General features: G+C 46.3%; 1 protein-coding gene across 14 annotated transcripts in view; it reads right to left on the bottom strand.

The window, feature by feature from the left end:
* INPP4A (inositol polyphosphate-4-phosphatase type I A) overlaps positions 1–13,274 on the bottom strand; it is a 131,381-nt gene that overhangs the window by 45,520 nt on the left and 72,587 nt on the right. For all 14 annotated transcript variants that reach the window (XM_044263856.1, XM_044263858.1, XM_044263866.1 and 11 more), the window contains exons 4-9: positions 12,843–12,887; positions 5,593–5,711; positions 3,263–3,379; positions 2,898–2,977; positions 1,250–1,361; positions 346–436 (exon numbers count right to left, since the gene is read on the bottom strand). In XM_044263856.1, the coding sequence (XP_044119791.1) occupies positions 346–436; positions 1,250–1,361; positions 2,898–2,977; positions 3,263–3,379; positions 5,593–5,711; positions 12,843–12,887 (564 nt within the window). The remainder of the gene's footprint in view (positions 1–345; positions 437–1,249; positions 1,362–2,897; positions 2,978–3,262; positions 3,380–5,592; positions 5,712–12,842; positions 12,888–13,274) is intronic.

Here is a 13,274-nt window from a genome sequence, read left to right as displayed (position 1 = left end):
GCTGCTCCTCCCCCGCGACACACCGTCTTCTGGTCCCAAGATATGGACCTGACTCTGGAGCGCAGGGGCGGGGGCGTGGAGGGTCAGTCACCAAACGAGGTAACACGAGGAAGGAGGAAGAGTGGAATGAAGGAGGGGACCACCTCCCCCACTCCTTCCCTGGAGGATTGCTAACTCCACATGCCGGCAGAAAGCATGGCATTTACAAACGTGGCAGGGAGGTGACAAGGTGACAACCGGGGCGCCTGGCCATGACAATCCAACCGGGCAGGGAGGAAAGGGTGAGTGTGGCCCGAGTGGACGCTCACAAGAGTGGCAAGAGTGCCAACGGAGGGAGCTGTTTACCCGATTTCAGTAAAGTGTCTTTTCGCAACGAAGCATACTTGGATCGGATTCCCAGTGCCTCTGTCAAGCTCTCATCAACCGGGAGAACCATCTAATGACGTGGGCAGAAAAGCAGAGAGACAGTGAGACTCAAACAACTCCAGAACACTCTGCAGAAATGGGGCCCACGTGCATCACTGGAGAACTCTTAAAATTAGTAACCACCATGCACTCTGCAGGAGTACACTGCCCCAGCCCCTAGGTAACCCACCTGCCAGCACCCTGTACTCAGGCCACGCACATGTGATTTTCCAGTGACTCGGTCACTTCACCCGGTATTGCAAGGGTGTGATGTACAGTACGAGAGGCAGGCTAAGATGATGCTCAGGAACGTTTGTGGGGCTGACCTCTTAGGCTTATTTTGGGTAAAATGAGCTAGCTCTGTATGTTATGGCAGTGGCCACTTACCAGTGTTCAGTATATCAAAACTGTAGTCTGAGAGCATGCGGGGCTGTGTGGGCAACAGGGCACGGGAGGCGGAGTGACAGAGAGGGAGGGGAGGAGGTGGAGAGGGGAGAGGTAATTGAGAGGCTGCGGGGGTGTGCGGATGGGAGGCGTGCAGAAGGCAGCCATGCGGCACACGTGTGCCAGAGAGGGAAGGTCTAACAGGTAAGGTAATCCAGCCTCATTCCACACCCCCTGCCCCCGCCTGACTGCAGCTCCTCCAGCTGCGCTCCCACCCAGCACAGCCTTGCATGTCACAGTCCCTGAGGGGAACCCCTTCTCACTGCTTTGAGAAGTGCCTGGGTGGGGGCACATTCTGCCTAGGGGGCCTGTCTTTGCCTTCCCAGAGCACAGAGGCAAAGTCCACCTGGACACATCCTCTGACTCCTTCCAACACAGAGGAACAAGGCGGTGTGCTCACCCGCCCATTGACGGTGTCCACAGACCGGGTCACAGGGGGCCGCTGGTCCGACTTCTCCTCCATCTGCCAGCCGATCACAGTGATGTTACCCACGCGGTCACTCTCTGCAGATCTGTCTCAAGCAAAGTGCTTTAATAAGAGGCTATATACCTGTGCTTTGTTTTCTGCTTAAGTGCAAAGCTCAGCCACCCTGGGTCTCTGAGGGGTCAGCCAGCCAGTTTTCACCACACATACAGGCTCCAGGGCCAGGGGGCGGACAAGGAAACCATGAGAGCAGAGAGGAGGGCTGCGGTTCCACAGAGAAGTATGGATGTGCATGTGGCACAGCTGGAGGGGAAAAGCCGTGCTTGCTCGGGAGGCAGCCACTGGCTCCTGGGCTGACCTCTGCCCCAGAGACTGCTGAGGACACATCTTGGAACCAGGACTGGGGACCTTCTGGCACCAAACCCCTTTGATTAGACCCAAACCTAGGTCTGGACCCCAAGTAAGTGGAGGGTTTCCCAAAGACTCTGAATCCTGATATGATACAGGTAAGGCCACTCGAGCCCGCTCAGCTTCACCTGTGAGGCCCCTCAGGGTAGCTGCCAGCTATCTGTATGATGTCATCTGATTCATCCAGGGAGGCCCCAGGGATACCCTGGGGTATCCTGAGGTAAAAATACCTCAGGCTTTTTACTGAAGGTGTCTGAGCCAAGTTCTAAATTTTTATGTGGTCACATATACTGACAACCTCCTTTGTGACTTTTTCTCCCTGTCCTCATGCCTAGAGAAGTGCTTCCCCATGCACTCTGCTCAAGAGTCCAATGTAGCCACTTTGCAAAAGGAAGGTATCCATTTCTTCTGTTTAGCTCTGATCCAACTAGAATTAGTTCCGGCACATGACGTACCTGATCATTTTTCTCTAGCAGCCCTTGGCTCCACACGAGCCCTTGTGTTTTCTGTAAGACTTGTCCTTCCTGCTGAGGCAGGTTCCCTATGCACACCAAGGGCAGAACCATTGGGCATTGCTCTGCCCGATGCCTGCAACACTGCCCTCACTGTAGCTTTAGAATGGCACACTGTCCAGCAGGTGATTAACCCTTGTCAAATTTCTTTTGCTATTTTGGACTATCTTCCCAACTTTTTACATTATTTTAAAAAAAAGAACACCATGTTGGGGTTTTGTTGACAACTGTCCATAAAAAGAACTTGGGAAGGGCTGATATCTTGACCTCTTTCATCTTCCTTTCAGGGACACAGCAGGGATTCCCCTTCCTTCCTTCCATAAATACTTACTGAGCACTAGGCTCTGTTCTAGGATATGGCAATGAAGGAAAGCATACAAAAACCCTGCTGCCTGGGAGATCATATCCTACTGGGGAGGGAAAAGATGATACACAAAAATATTAAGTATTATCAGATATGTACCTAGGTTTTCCTTTAGGTCTGTGTACAACAGGGCTCATATTTCCTATGCATATTGCACATGCCCATTCCCTAACAGGTCCTCTGGTGGGCTGTTTTAATCTCATTTCAGTAAGCAACCACTAGGTCACTGACACCAGCCTTTGGGAGGGGGATGAGCCCTGTCTGCATGCAATAAATGGTCCATTTATCCCTAGACCTCCTGATTCCAGATCCTTTCAAGGGAGTAAAATTAAATACCAACCTTAGTGTTAAATGCAACCTATGATGTCTGTCCTGGAGCAGATCTTTGACAATGAATGTTCCAGAGCCCAGTAAATACATCTGAGGAAGAGCGGGTAGAGAAGGCATTAGTATGCTTGGTTTGCTTCTGGGCCAGATACCAGGCCCCAGAGGAGTCCAGCAGGCTGGTTCCCACAACACACCTGACCCTATCTCAGGGGCTCAACAGGGATGCTCAGGAAGAAACTCCTAAAGATGAATACATTTGGACATCAGTTACTCTGTGAGCAAAGCAGTGAAGTTAATCTGTGTTCACCTCTCACTCAGATGATTCTAGAACTTAAAAACAGGGAACTAAATCCCATAAACCACAACATGTTACTTAACTGTTCCCTGAGATCGATCTTTGACATCATACACGGAGAGTTTGATTTGGGTCATCTGATTGATAAGAGAGTCTTGGAAGAAGGCAATACTGCTTAGAAATATTGGATTGTTGGTTCCCTAGAAGAGGAAAGAGAATAAAATCAGAATACAGAGTTGGGTTTTTCCAAGTAATTGCTTTGGAAACACACCAACATCTTCAGAGCGGGACACTAACTTTCTTACCAACTTGGATCAACACACACACTGATGAGGGCCTACATGGAAACCTACAAACATGACCAAATGCTGCTTAGAGAAAGGATAAAGTAGTGTGACAGGCTTCTCCAGAAGCACCCGCCACAGGCAGGCCCACAGCACAGCTGCATCCAAGGGCTCACTCTAAGGGCTTTTTGCTCACTAGAAGGGATCTTCTAAGAGTGAAACAACCCTGATGTTCACGTGTATTCTTGGTATTACCACTTTAGATGAGTGGTGTGTTTGATCTCCTAACCTGAGTTGTTCCTTTAGGATGTACAAAGGCAGATGAGAGAAGGAATGAATGGCGTAAGTCGTTTCTTATTTCCAGAATCCCATAGTTGGAATAATTAAGAATGGACCTTTTTAAGGCTATCCCTTTCAAAAGATGAGCTGTGAGTTCCTAGCTCCTAGGTGGCCACTTCTTGGCGGCTTAGCCCTGCCCCCAGAGACCCGTAACATAATCTCTTTCTCAGGCAGTGGTTAACTATCTGAGCCAAATACTTAATAGCTCCTTTCTGTGCCTGCTGTGGGTCCCATGCCTCCAGCTATGCTCCCTCTGCAGCTCCAGATCCAGGTTCTCAAAGGCTGCTGGACAGCCACTCCTGCACAGCCTGCTGGGACCATGACCCTCCCAACCTCACCCTTCATCTGCCCTTAGTTAAGGCCATCTCTGGCTCCCTTCCCAAGAAGGCAATAAATGTTGCTTTGGTACCACTTTCTCCATCATTCTCTACCACCTAGGGATAGTGAACTGCTCCCACAAACCCACCCCCAGGGCCTGTCACATGCATTCCTACTCTCCACTCATTCCCACTGCCAGTAAGGTCCTACACACTCCCCCAGATGACTGACAATTTAGGACCTCCATGAAACACATCTAGTCCAGCAACTCCCCTCTGAAAAGCCTGCTCTGGCCCACTACAAACTCCTGGCCTGATGCTCAACGCTTCTCTCCCTTGCTCCTTCACTTGGGCCTTCTGCACACACACAACAGGAGAAGGTTATTCTCCAAACCCACGAGATGCTTTCCTATTGCATGTTTTGCATGACTACCCACAGAATTCTGGTGTGCTTTTCAACACGTGGGCCCCAGACTGGCTGCACAGGCATCACCTGGGAGCTTGTGACAACTGCAGAGTCCTGGGCCCCCTCCCACCCAGATCTCTGAAGTCAGGATTTCACTAAGCCTCTCCAATCCGCAGAGCTAGACAGGCCCCCACACCCCAGGTGCCGCCCTCCTCTCGCTACTCCACCCCTTCCCACAGGGCCTTGTAGAGATGGGCCACGCCTACTCTACCAACAGGATGGGATGCTCCCCGAGGCAGGGACCTGGTCTCTGAAGTGTCTGTATCACCCATGCGCCCAGCACTGTGCTCCACGCAAAGGCAGGGCTCAGCAGATGCTTAGAAAACAAAACTGTTGATTTGAACTTGGAAATAAGTTTCCAAGAGAATGAAAAAGGGTGGTCTATGTTCCAAAATGTAAAAGGGGGAAGGGGAGGAAATGCAGTTTAAGTTTGTTTGAGACTGAGAGGGAGGGATTAATCCATTCAGACACATCACAGACAAAATCCTGCAGGATCACACACAGATCCTATAGTTTTATAACTTACATATGGTGCTCAATTATCTAAAAAGAGTTGGTAAAATTCCTGAGGTGAATGCACATAATTCAATGTAAAACATAAATATAAAACACACAATGCAAAAGGATGTACAAAGAAAGCCAATAAAAATAGGGGTATGTCCAGTAAGAAGGCCGGTTAATAGTTAACACTCTCCAAACTGCGATTAATGAACACAATTCTCCAAAAGCAGCAGCCAAATGAAAATGACAAGGAAGAATGAGCTCCTTACCTCTTAAAAGGCAATAACCTTATAGGATCATTGTTCAAAGACAACCAGCCAATAGCTCATCAGTAACTGTAAAGGACATGGCAAATATAAATGCCACCCAGATGAATGTGAAGAGAAACATCAATGCATGGAGAACCCGCAGAGGGGCAGCTCCAGGCACTCAGGTCACCCACAGCCCTCCCATGAAGCACACAGACACTGCGCCAGCCCGTCGCCGTCGGAGCCGGCAGCACCCACCTCAATAATCTCCGTCTGTGCGTGTTTCGTCCAGAATGCCTGAGGAGGGGTGGTGACACTCACAGCTACAAAACTATTTGGTTTTCGATCTAGCGATGGAGTGTGCAACTCACTGCAAGCTACGGAACCAAGACAGGAAAGAAATGAATCATTTAAAATCAGGCTCTAGTTAGTTCTCAGTTCCAAACACACCCAGAGAAAGAAAAAAAAATCAGTGACACTAAAGGGATAGGACTGCTACACTGTCAGTTGTCACATGGAGGTGATCTTTTACACTGGAAACAAGCTCTTCTCATGCTCCCCTTCCCCCTCTACCCCCACCCCCATGAAAGCAAGGCCCTCATCATTCCCAATTTTTTTTAAATGCTCACCAGTGACTTAAAATATAGAAACTGATTTTTGCTTCTGAAAAATAATTTTAGTTCTCTATCCATTTGTATTATCTTCTCCTGTGCCTTTATGAATTTTCACTGTTTATTGGATATAATAAAATACCAAGAGCTTAGGTTTTCAATTCAATTAGTTTTGACAATCATATGTACCTATACAACCATCACCAAAACAAGACGGAGAACTTCTCCAAAACATAAGACTAGAAAATTCCCCCTCATACTTCCCAGTCAATTCCCCAGCCTCTGCAACCAACTTCTGATTTCCATTGCTTTGTCTGTTCCTGAAGGTGAGATTCATCTACATTGTTGTACGTACTGATAATCACTCTCATTTTTTTCAAAAACTGATGAGCTAGATTCCATTGTATGAATGTATCAAAATTTACCAATTCTGTTACTGGACGTTGGGTTGTTTCTGGTGGTGAACCACTGTAAATAAGGGTGCTAAAAATATTCCTGTTTATGTCTTTTGGTGGACATGGGCTTTTGTTTCTTTTGTATAGGATAGCTACCTAACAGTGACATTTCTAGGTTATAGTACATGGTACATTTAACTTTGCAAGACACAACAGTTTTGCTAAACCAGTTGTACCATTTTACAATCCCATCAGCAATGGATAGGAGTTCACAGTGTTCTGCACCACTATGAACATCTGGTAGGATTAGTCTTTATTTTATAGTTTTCTGATGGATGTGTCTGAATTTGCACTTCCATGACAAGTAATCGTGCAATGCATTTTTTCACCATGTACTTGTTCCTTTTTATAGCTTCTTTTGCCAAAAGTCTGCTGGAGTTTTTTGCTCATTTTTAAACTGAATGGTTGACGCTTTTATTGTTAATTTATGAGTATTTTATTCTGGACCTGTTCTTTCTCAGGTATATGTGTTATGAATATTTTTCCCCAGTCTGTGGTTTATCAATTTATTTTCTTACGGATTTTTAGGTTTGTTTGTTAGACTTTTAGTCTTTGAGGGTGATAGACAGGAAAACTCTTCCTCCATCCAAAAAAAGTACCCACATCCTAATCCCTGGAACCTGTGACTATATCCCGTTACAAGCCCTATGGATGTGATTAAAGTCATGGAACCTCGACCTGGGGAGATTTTTCTGCATTACGGGTGTGGGCTTAACCTAGTCACACAAGCTCTTAAAAGCAGCAGAGGAAGGTAGAAGGGTAAGTCAGAAAGATGTGACTATGGAGAAAAAAGGCAGGAGAGATACAAACCATGAAAGGCATTCCGCCTGCTGGCTTTGGAGATGGAGGAAGAGGGCCACAAACCAAGGAATGTGAGCAGCTTCAGAAATGAAAACCAGCCTCACCTGGCTGCTAGCAAAGACATGGGGACCTCACTCCTAAAACCACATGTACACACATACAAAAACGCTGAATTCTGCCAGCAATATGAAGAGCAAAGAAACAAATTTTTCCCTGGCACCCCCAGAAAAGAATGCAGCTTGCTGATAGTTTGGTTTTGGTGTTGTAAGACTCCAAGCCGAAACCTCACTCAGCCCACTGGATTTTTGACCTAAGCAATCTGTAAGATAATAAGTTTGTGTTGTTTCAAGGTGTTCAATCTGTGGCAACCTGTTAGGGCCCTGAGAGCAAATGAAAGTGGAGAGCTAGTAGTTGCCTGCACTCCGTCCGAGAAGTCTTTGCCTACCCTGAAGTTGGGAGTGATGCTTTGTTTTCTTCTAGAAGCTTCAATGCTTTGTTCATTTTTAAGGTTCTCTTCTATTCCCTTTGTTCGGTCTGTCTCAGCAGGAGTCAGGGACTTGCCCATTTCACTTGCTTGCCCTCCTCTGAGCTACGTGTTTGACTGAGGGCCTGGTTTATCTCAGCTCGCCTCTTCATCACGTGTGGGTTCTTAACACCCACACCTAGCTGGAACATTTGGGTCTTTCAAGAACAAGCAACAGCAGATAGACTGAGGCATAACAGGTAGCCAAAGTCAGGAAGACTGGTATCAGATTAAGGGCCGAGGGCCACCTTCAGAACACACCCTCCTGTAGGTAACCGCTCTCTATCCCTGACCCGTAGCCGGCTCAGACAAGTCTCACTCAGGGTTCATTTCTAGCCCAAGGGCCACAGCTTCCAAGACGCTCTCCCTCAGCAGCCCACAGTCTCATCAACTGTCTGGTGCTTACATCACTTTGGCATACTTCCAGAGAAGCCATAGTCTCTGGTATGTGTGCCTTGTCTCTCCAACCCGATCATCCGTAATCCCAGCTGGGTAAGTGCTGCTTACCAACAACAAAACAATCAACAATCAACAAAATGTGTAAAAGATCTACGTACAAGTATGTTCACTGTGGTGGTATTTATAATGGCAAACTGGAAAGAACTTGTAATGTCTGACAATGGGAAACTGCTTACAATAAGTATGGTGGAGTCTACATGGGCATCTAAAGTAATGGGGCAGATCCTGTGATCATTACAATGGAAAGATGCCAATGACATTTTGCCACATGAAAAAAAAAAACACATGTTAAGAATACTAGCATGAGGAGTGCCTGGGAGGCTCAGGGGGTTAAGCCTCTGCCTTCAGCTCAGGTCATGATCTCAGGGTCCTGGGATCGAACCCCACATTGGGCTCTCTGCTCAGGGGGGAGCCTGCTTCCCCACCCCACCCCCGCCTGCCTCTCTGCCTAGTTGTGGTTTCTCTCTGTCAAATAAATAAATTAAATCTTAAAAAAAAAAAAAAGAATACTCGAATGACATTTTCACAGATAATCCCATCACCTTCACAGACAAAAAAAATTACTAAAAATTCTGTATAGCTCTGAGTGGGTGTAAAAAATATTTCTGGAAGGATCTATACCAAAATGCCAACTGTGACTCTCTCTCTCCCTCTCTCTGATAGGGTATTCTTTTCCTCTAACATTTTCTCTATTACAGGCTTTTAAATGAGTACTTCTTAATTTTAAACTGAAGATAAAATATTTCACTATTCAATCATGGGCTCCTGCTCCTCCTTTTTTTTTTTTTTTTTTTCATTGTGGTAAAAAAATCACTTAAAATAAAACTCACTCTCACCTTTCCAAGCTACCTTCTTCATTCAAATGGCTATCGAACTGTCCTTGATTTGCCAGAATCGAAATATCCTGATTTCTGTCAAGGGGTGAAGATTTTTACCTATGTTACATCAACTCTCATCCTGCCTCTATACTCAATCAGTTTAGTGTGAGTTTTTTTGTTAAATCCGTGTTCTGCATTAGTAAAGCTAAGTGAGTATTATTATGAGCTAGGTGGGATTCCCTTTACTTTTCTCCTATGCTGGGCCCTGTTTCTGGGGCCCAATCTTCCTTTTCCTCAACTTACTCCCTCTTTTGGGTAGAGCATATCCTCCACTCACTCCCAGAGAAAGGATGTGGGAGAAGTACATTTGAGAGTTTGTAAGGCTGAAATGTTTCTTTCTCCCCTCACATCTGACTGTCTGATTGAGTAGAGAATCCCAGATTAGAAATATTTCCCACTCACATTAAAGGTGCTCCTCCCCGTCCTCAAGTTCCCAGTGTCACTGAGAATCTCCTCTGCACTGGTTTGACCCTCATTCTTGGACATGACCTGTTTTGTTTCTTTCCTCCTCTCTGGAAGTTTTAGGATACTCATTTTATTTCCAGTGCTCTGAAATTTCACCAGGATGTGCCTTGTTATGGGACTTTTCAATCAGGATGCTGGGCCTTGGTAGGCATTTTTCACCTAGAAACACACTCCTCAGTTCTGACAGACTTCTTATTTCTTGGTAATTCTTTCCCTTCCACCCTTTTCTGTTTCCTCCTTTAAAGGCTGGGCCTCTGAATTTGCTAATTTTCCATTTCAAATTTTTCTCCCATTTTCTATTTTGCTTTAAAATTTTTACTTTTGGGAATAATTCTTTGCATATCTCCCAACATTTACTGACTCATTTTTTTGAAGTCATATTTTATGTTTCTAATATTGCCCTTCTTCTTCAATTTTTTTTCTTTTAGTGCCCTGTTCTTATGTTATGGGTACGCCATCTTCTAATTTTTTGACATTTTCTTCAATGTCTGCATTTCTTCCGAGTTCTGTTTTTCCCTGCTTCTTCCTTCCTGTGTAGGCCTTTCACAAAGGACTTTAATCTGCAAACATTCTTAGATTTTATTTTAAATCAACTTTGAGGTATTTATATATAAAATGTGCCCATTTTTAGTAGAGAGCTCGATGAGTTTTGATAAGCGTTGACATCCGTGTAACCACCATGGTCAAGGCCCAAAGGGTTCCCTGTGCTCTTTCCAGTCAGTCCTCACCAGCACTCCTGGACAACCACTGATGGGTCTTCTGTCCCTGTGGATTAGTCTTCCTGAGCTCCATGCAAACAGACTCATAAATATACATTTGAATATGGCTTTCACTCTGCACAATGCTTCTGATGTTCACCCCCGTATGTATCAGTACCTCATTCCTTTTCCTTGCTGAGAAGTACTCCATTGTATGCACGTACCGTTCTCCTGCTGATGGATGTGTGGGTTTTTCCAGTCTTGGCTGTTATGAATCAAGCTGTGATTGGTATGCATATACCAATCTTTTTATACACAAAAGAATGCCCATTCATTTTTAAGGATGAGGTATCAGAAGGCTGAGTGTAAGCCTTGTGGGTCGCAAGGGCTCCACAACGGTGCCTGGGTAGCTGGCTGGCCTACTTTCAGCTGGGGCCAGAAAGCCAGCATCTGACTCTGCGGGGAGTGGGAGTGGGTGGCTTACTTTCTCCAGAGTGAAGCCTCCTGCCTGGAAGAATAAGCCTGGCAGAATCAGGATAAGAGGAAGAAGGCTGGAGAGGGCAAGGTGGGGTGTTGTTATTCAGTAGACTTTTGGCCCTTCACTATGCTCTCCCGTATTCTCATGGGCCTCAACCCAGAGCCTCTCTGCCTCCCAAGTTTGTTTGTTTGTTTTTTAAAGATTTTATTTATTTATTTGACAGAGAGAGATCACAAGTAGGCCGAGAGGCAGGCAAAGAGGTGAAAGCAGGCTCCCCGTCGAGCAGAGAGCGCGATGCGGGGCTCGATCCCAGGACCCTGAGATCATGACCTGAGCCAAAGGCAGAGGCTTTAACCCACTGAGCCACCCAGGCACCCCTACCTCCCAAGTTTCTTATGAGAATAATCACCAGTCCCTGCAGGACTTAAAGAGGGTGGTGGGAACCTGAACCCCAAACTCTTCCTTTCACAAACTTTTCAATAAGCCTCTGCTTTAGTGTTTGAGCTCCCCAGTATCTTTGGGACAAATCCACCACCCTCATAGACAAGCAGGTATGACCACACTCCTCTCCATCTGCTCCTTCCTCGTGGATTACATTCTGGGGGTTCCAAAAACGTCTCACTGCACAAAGTGTGTGCTTCTGCTTCTTATTCTTCCTAGTGCCTGAGATGGTTTAAGACAAGAGGGTGGAAATAAGTTCACTCTTCCTCTCTTGTGAAACTGTTAGTCCTTGGGTTAGTATTACCATTTGTGAAGAGCAAGGAAGCCCTCGATTGGGAGTGGGCAGCTGGGGGAATCCCAGCAGGGTTACAGGCTGCTCCCCCAAATCCTGTTCCCAGTTCACAATGCAAGACTCCCTTCCACTGCAGAACTAGCCAGCAAGTCAGGATTAGGAAACCCTCTGAACTTATTTAGGGGTATTCAGTCTGAAATGGGGATGTTTCCAAATTTTAATCTTAATTTGATAATAATAATGCCCTTACATGTTTAAGGATTTGGTCATTAGTCAAAGTTGTTTGTCTGATTTCGCTTTAATCACCATGATCTTGTTTGTCTCTCAAAAGGTAAAACCCTGTCTAGCACACCAGGAAACTGGTCCAGCAAGGCCAAGTAGCAGGCTCAGGGCTGTGTGGTTAGTCTGTGGCACAGTATGGACTAGAATCCTAGTCACCTGACTCCTGAGGAGGAGCTTCTTTTACATCATACCACCTCCTGAACACCACTGCCAGGCCACGGGCCAACGCTGACCACCGCCCAGGGGACAAGGGCAGGGGAGAGCAATGCAGGAGTGTCACACTCTGGAGGAGAACGATCTGTGGCTGACTCCACCATGCCAGACCTTCTGGGTAAACCACAGTAATGCCATGCTTCCCTGACCCCAGAGCCAGTACATGCTACTACAGTTTTTTAGGACAACTTTAGGGCATTCAGGCCAATATTTAGGACATTCTGACACTGTCCTAGAGGGAAAGCGCTAGGTGTCATTGCCTCCATTTCCAAAGTAGGGAACAAGACTAGACGGCGAAGCCCAATTGCACGGGGCCTTATGGCTAGGGCTGATGAGGCTGGCCCTGAGCCCGTTTTCCCACCCCTCCAACCTTCCCCTTTGAGGAGGGAGACTGTCCTTCAGCTCTCCGGTGCTTACCTCCTGGCCCTCCCCCACCACTACTAGCCTGGAGGGAACATAAGCTGAGGAGACCCAAGGCCTATGGGCTCCAGGTTCCCTCCCACAGACAGGATATGCACACCTGCCACGTGACTTCATCTCAGAAACAGTTCAGCAGCAGCAAGTTCTTGGATACAAATTCACACCAGGGTCCAGTTTTTCTTTTTTTTGACTCCTTTTATATAGACCTTTTTTAAAATTAACATATAATGTATTATTTGCCCCAGGAGTAGAGGTCTGTGAATCACTAGACTTACACAATTCACAGCACTCACCGAAGCACATACCCTCCCCAGTGTCCATAACCCAGCCACCCTTCCCCACTCCCCGCCAGCAACCCTCAGTTTGTTTCCTGAGATGAAGAGTCTTATGGTTTGTCTCCCTCCCTGGTCTCATCTTATTTCATTTCGGTTTTTGTTTTTAAGCAACATACATTTTAAAACAAATGAACAAAAAATTCAAAAAGATACCTACCTAAGCTGAATTCTAAAATGGGCTCATCTGGATCTTGTATATTTCCTGAATAAAAAAGAAATGACAAATGGAAAAAATCACCCTTAATAATCTTTTCCTTGCATTTAGGTCTTATTCAGAAGACCCAACATCCTACTTTTTCCCCCCTCAGAAACTATTACATGAGATAATTTCTTCATTTCCTAAACATTTTGCTTTTGAGATTCCTGTCTCAGACTCCAAGACCAAACCCCCACTCCCTTCCTCAACTCTGCACATCCCCAACAAGGAGGACTTTGATCATGGCCTGGGCACTTGCCAGATGGGCGCTGTGGACATTCCCATCTCACCTACTGGCGAATGAGCCCTGGGGGTTCCCACCCAAGATGGAAAACTGCCAGCAGTCAGACTGCAGTTTCCAGGAAGAGGGCTGACCTCCCTTCCCTCCCCATT

Source organism: Neovison vison, chromosome 8, assembly GCF_020171115.1.
Source record: "Neovison vison isolate M4711 chromosome 8, ASM_NN_V1, whole genome shotgun sequence".
NCBI classification, from domain to species: Eukaryota; Metazoa; Chordata; class Mammalia; order Carnivora; family Mustelidae; genus Neogale; species Neogale vison.
Note: the sequence above shows the minus strand (reverse complement) of the source record. Positions and strands in the feature narration are given on the sequence as shown.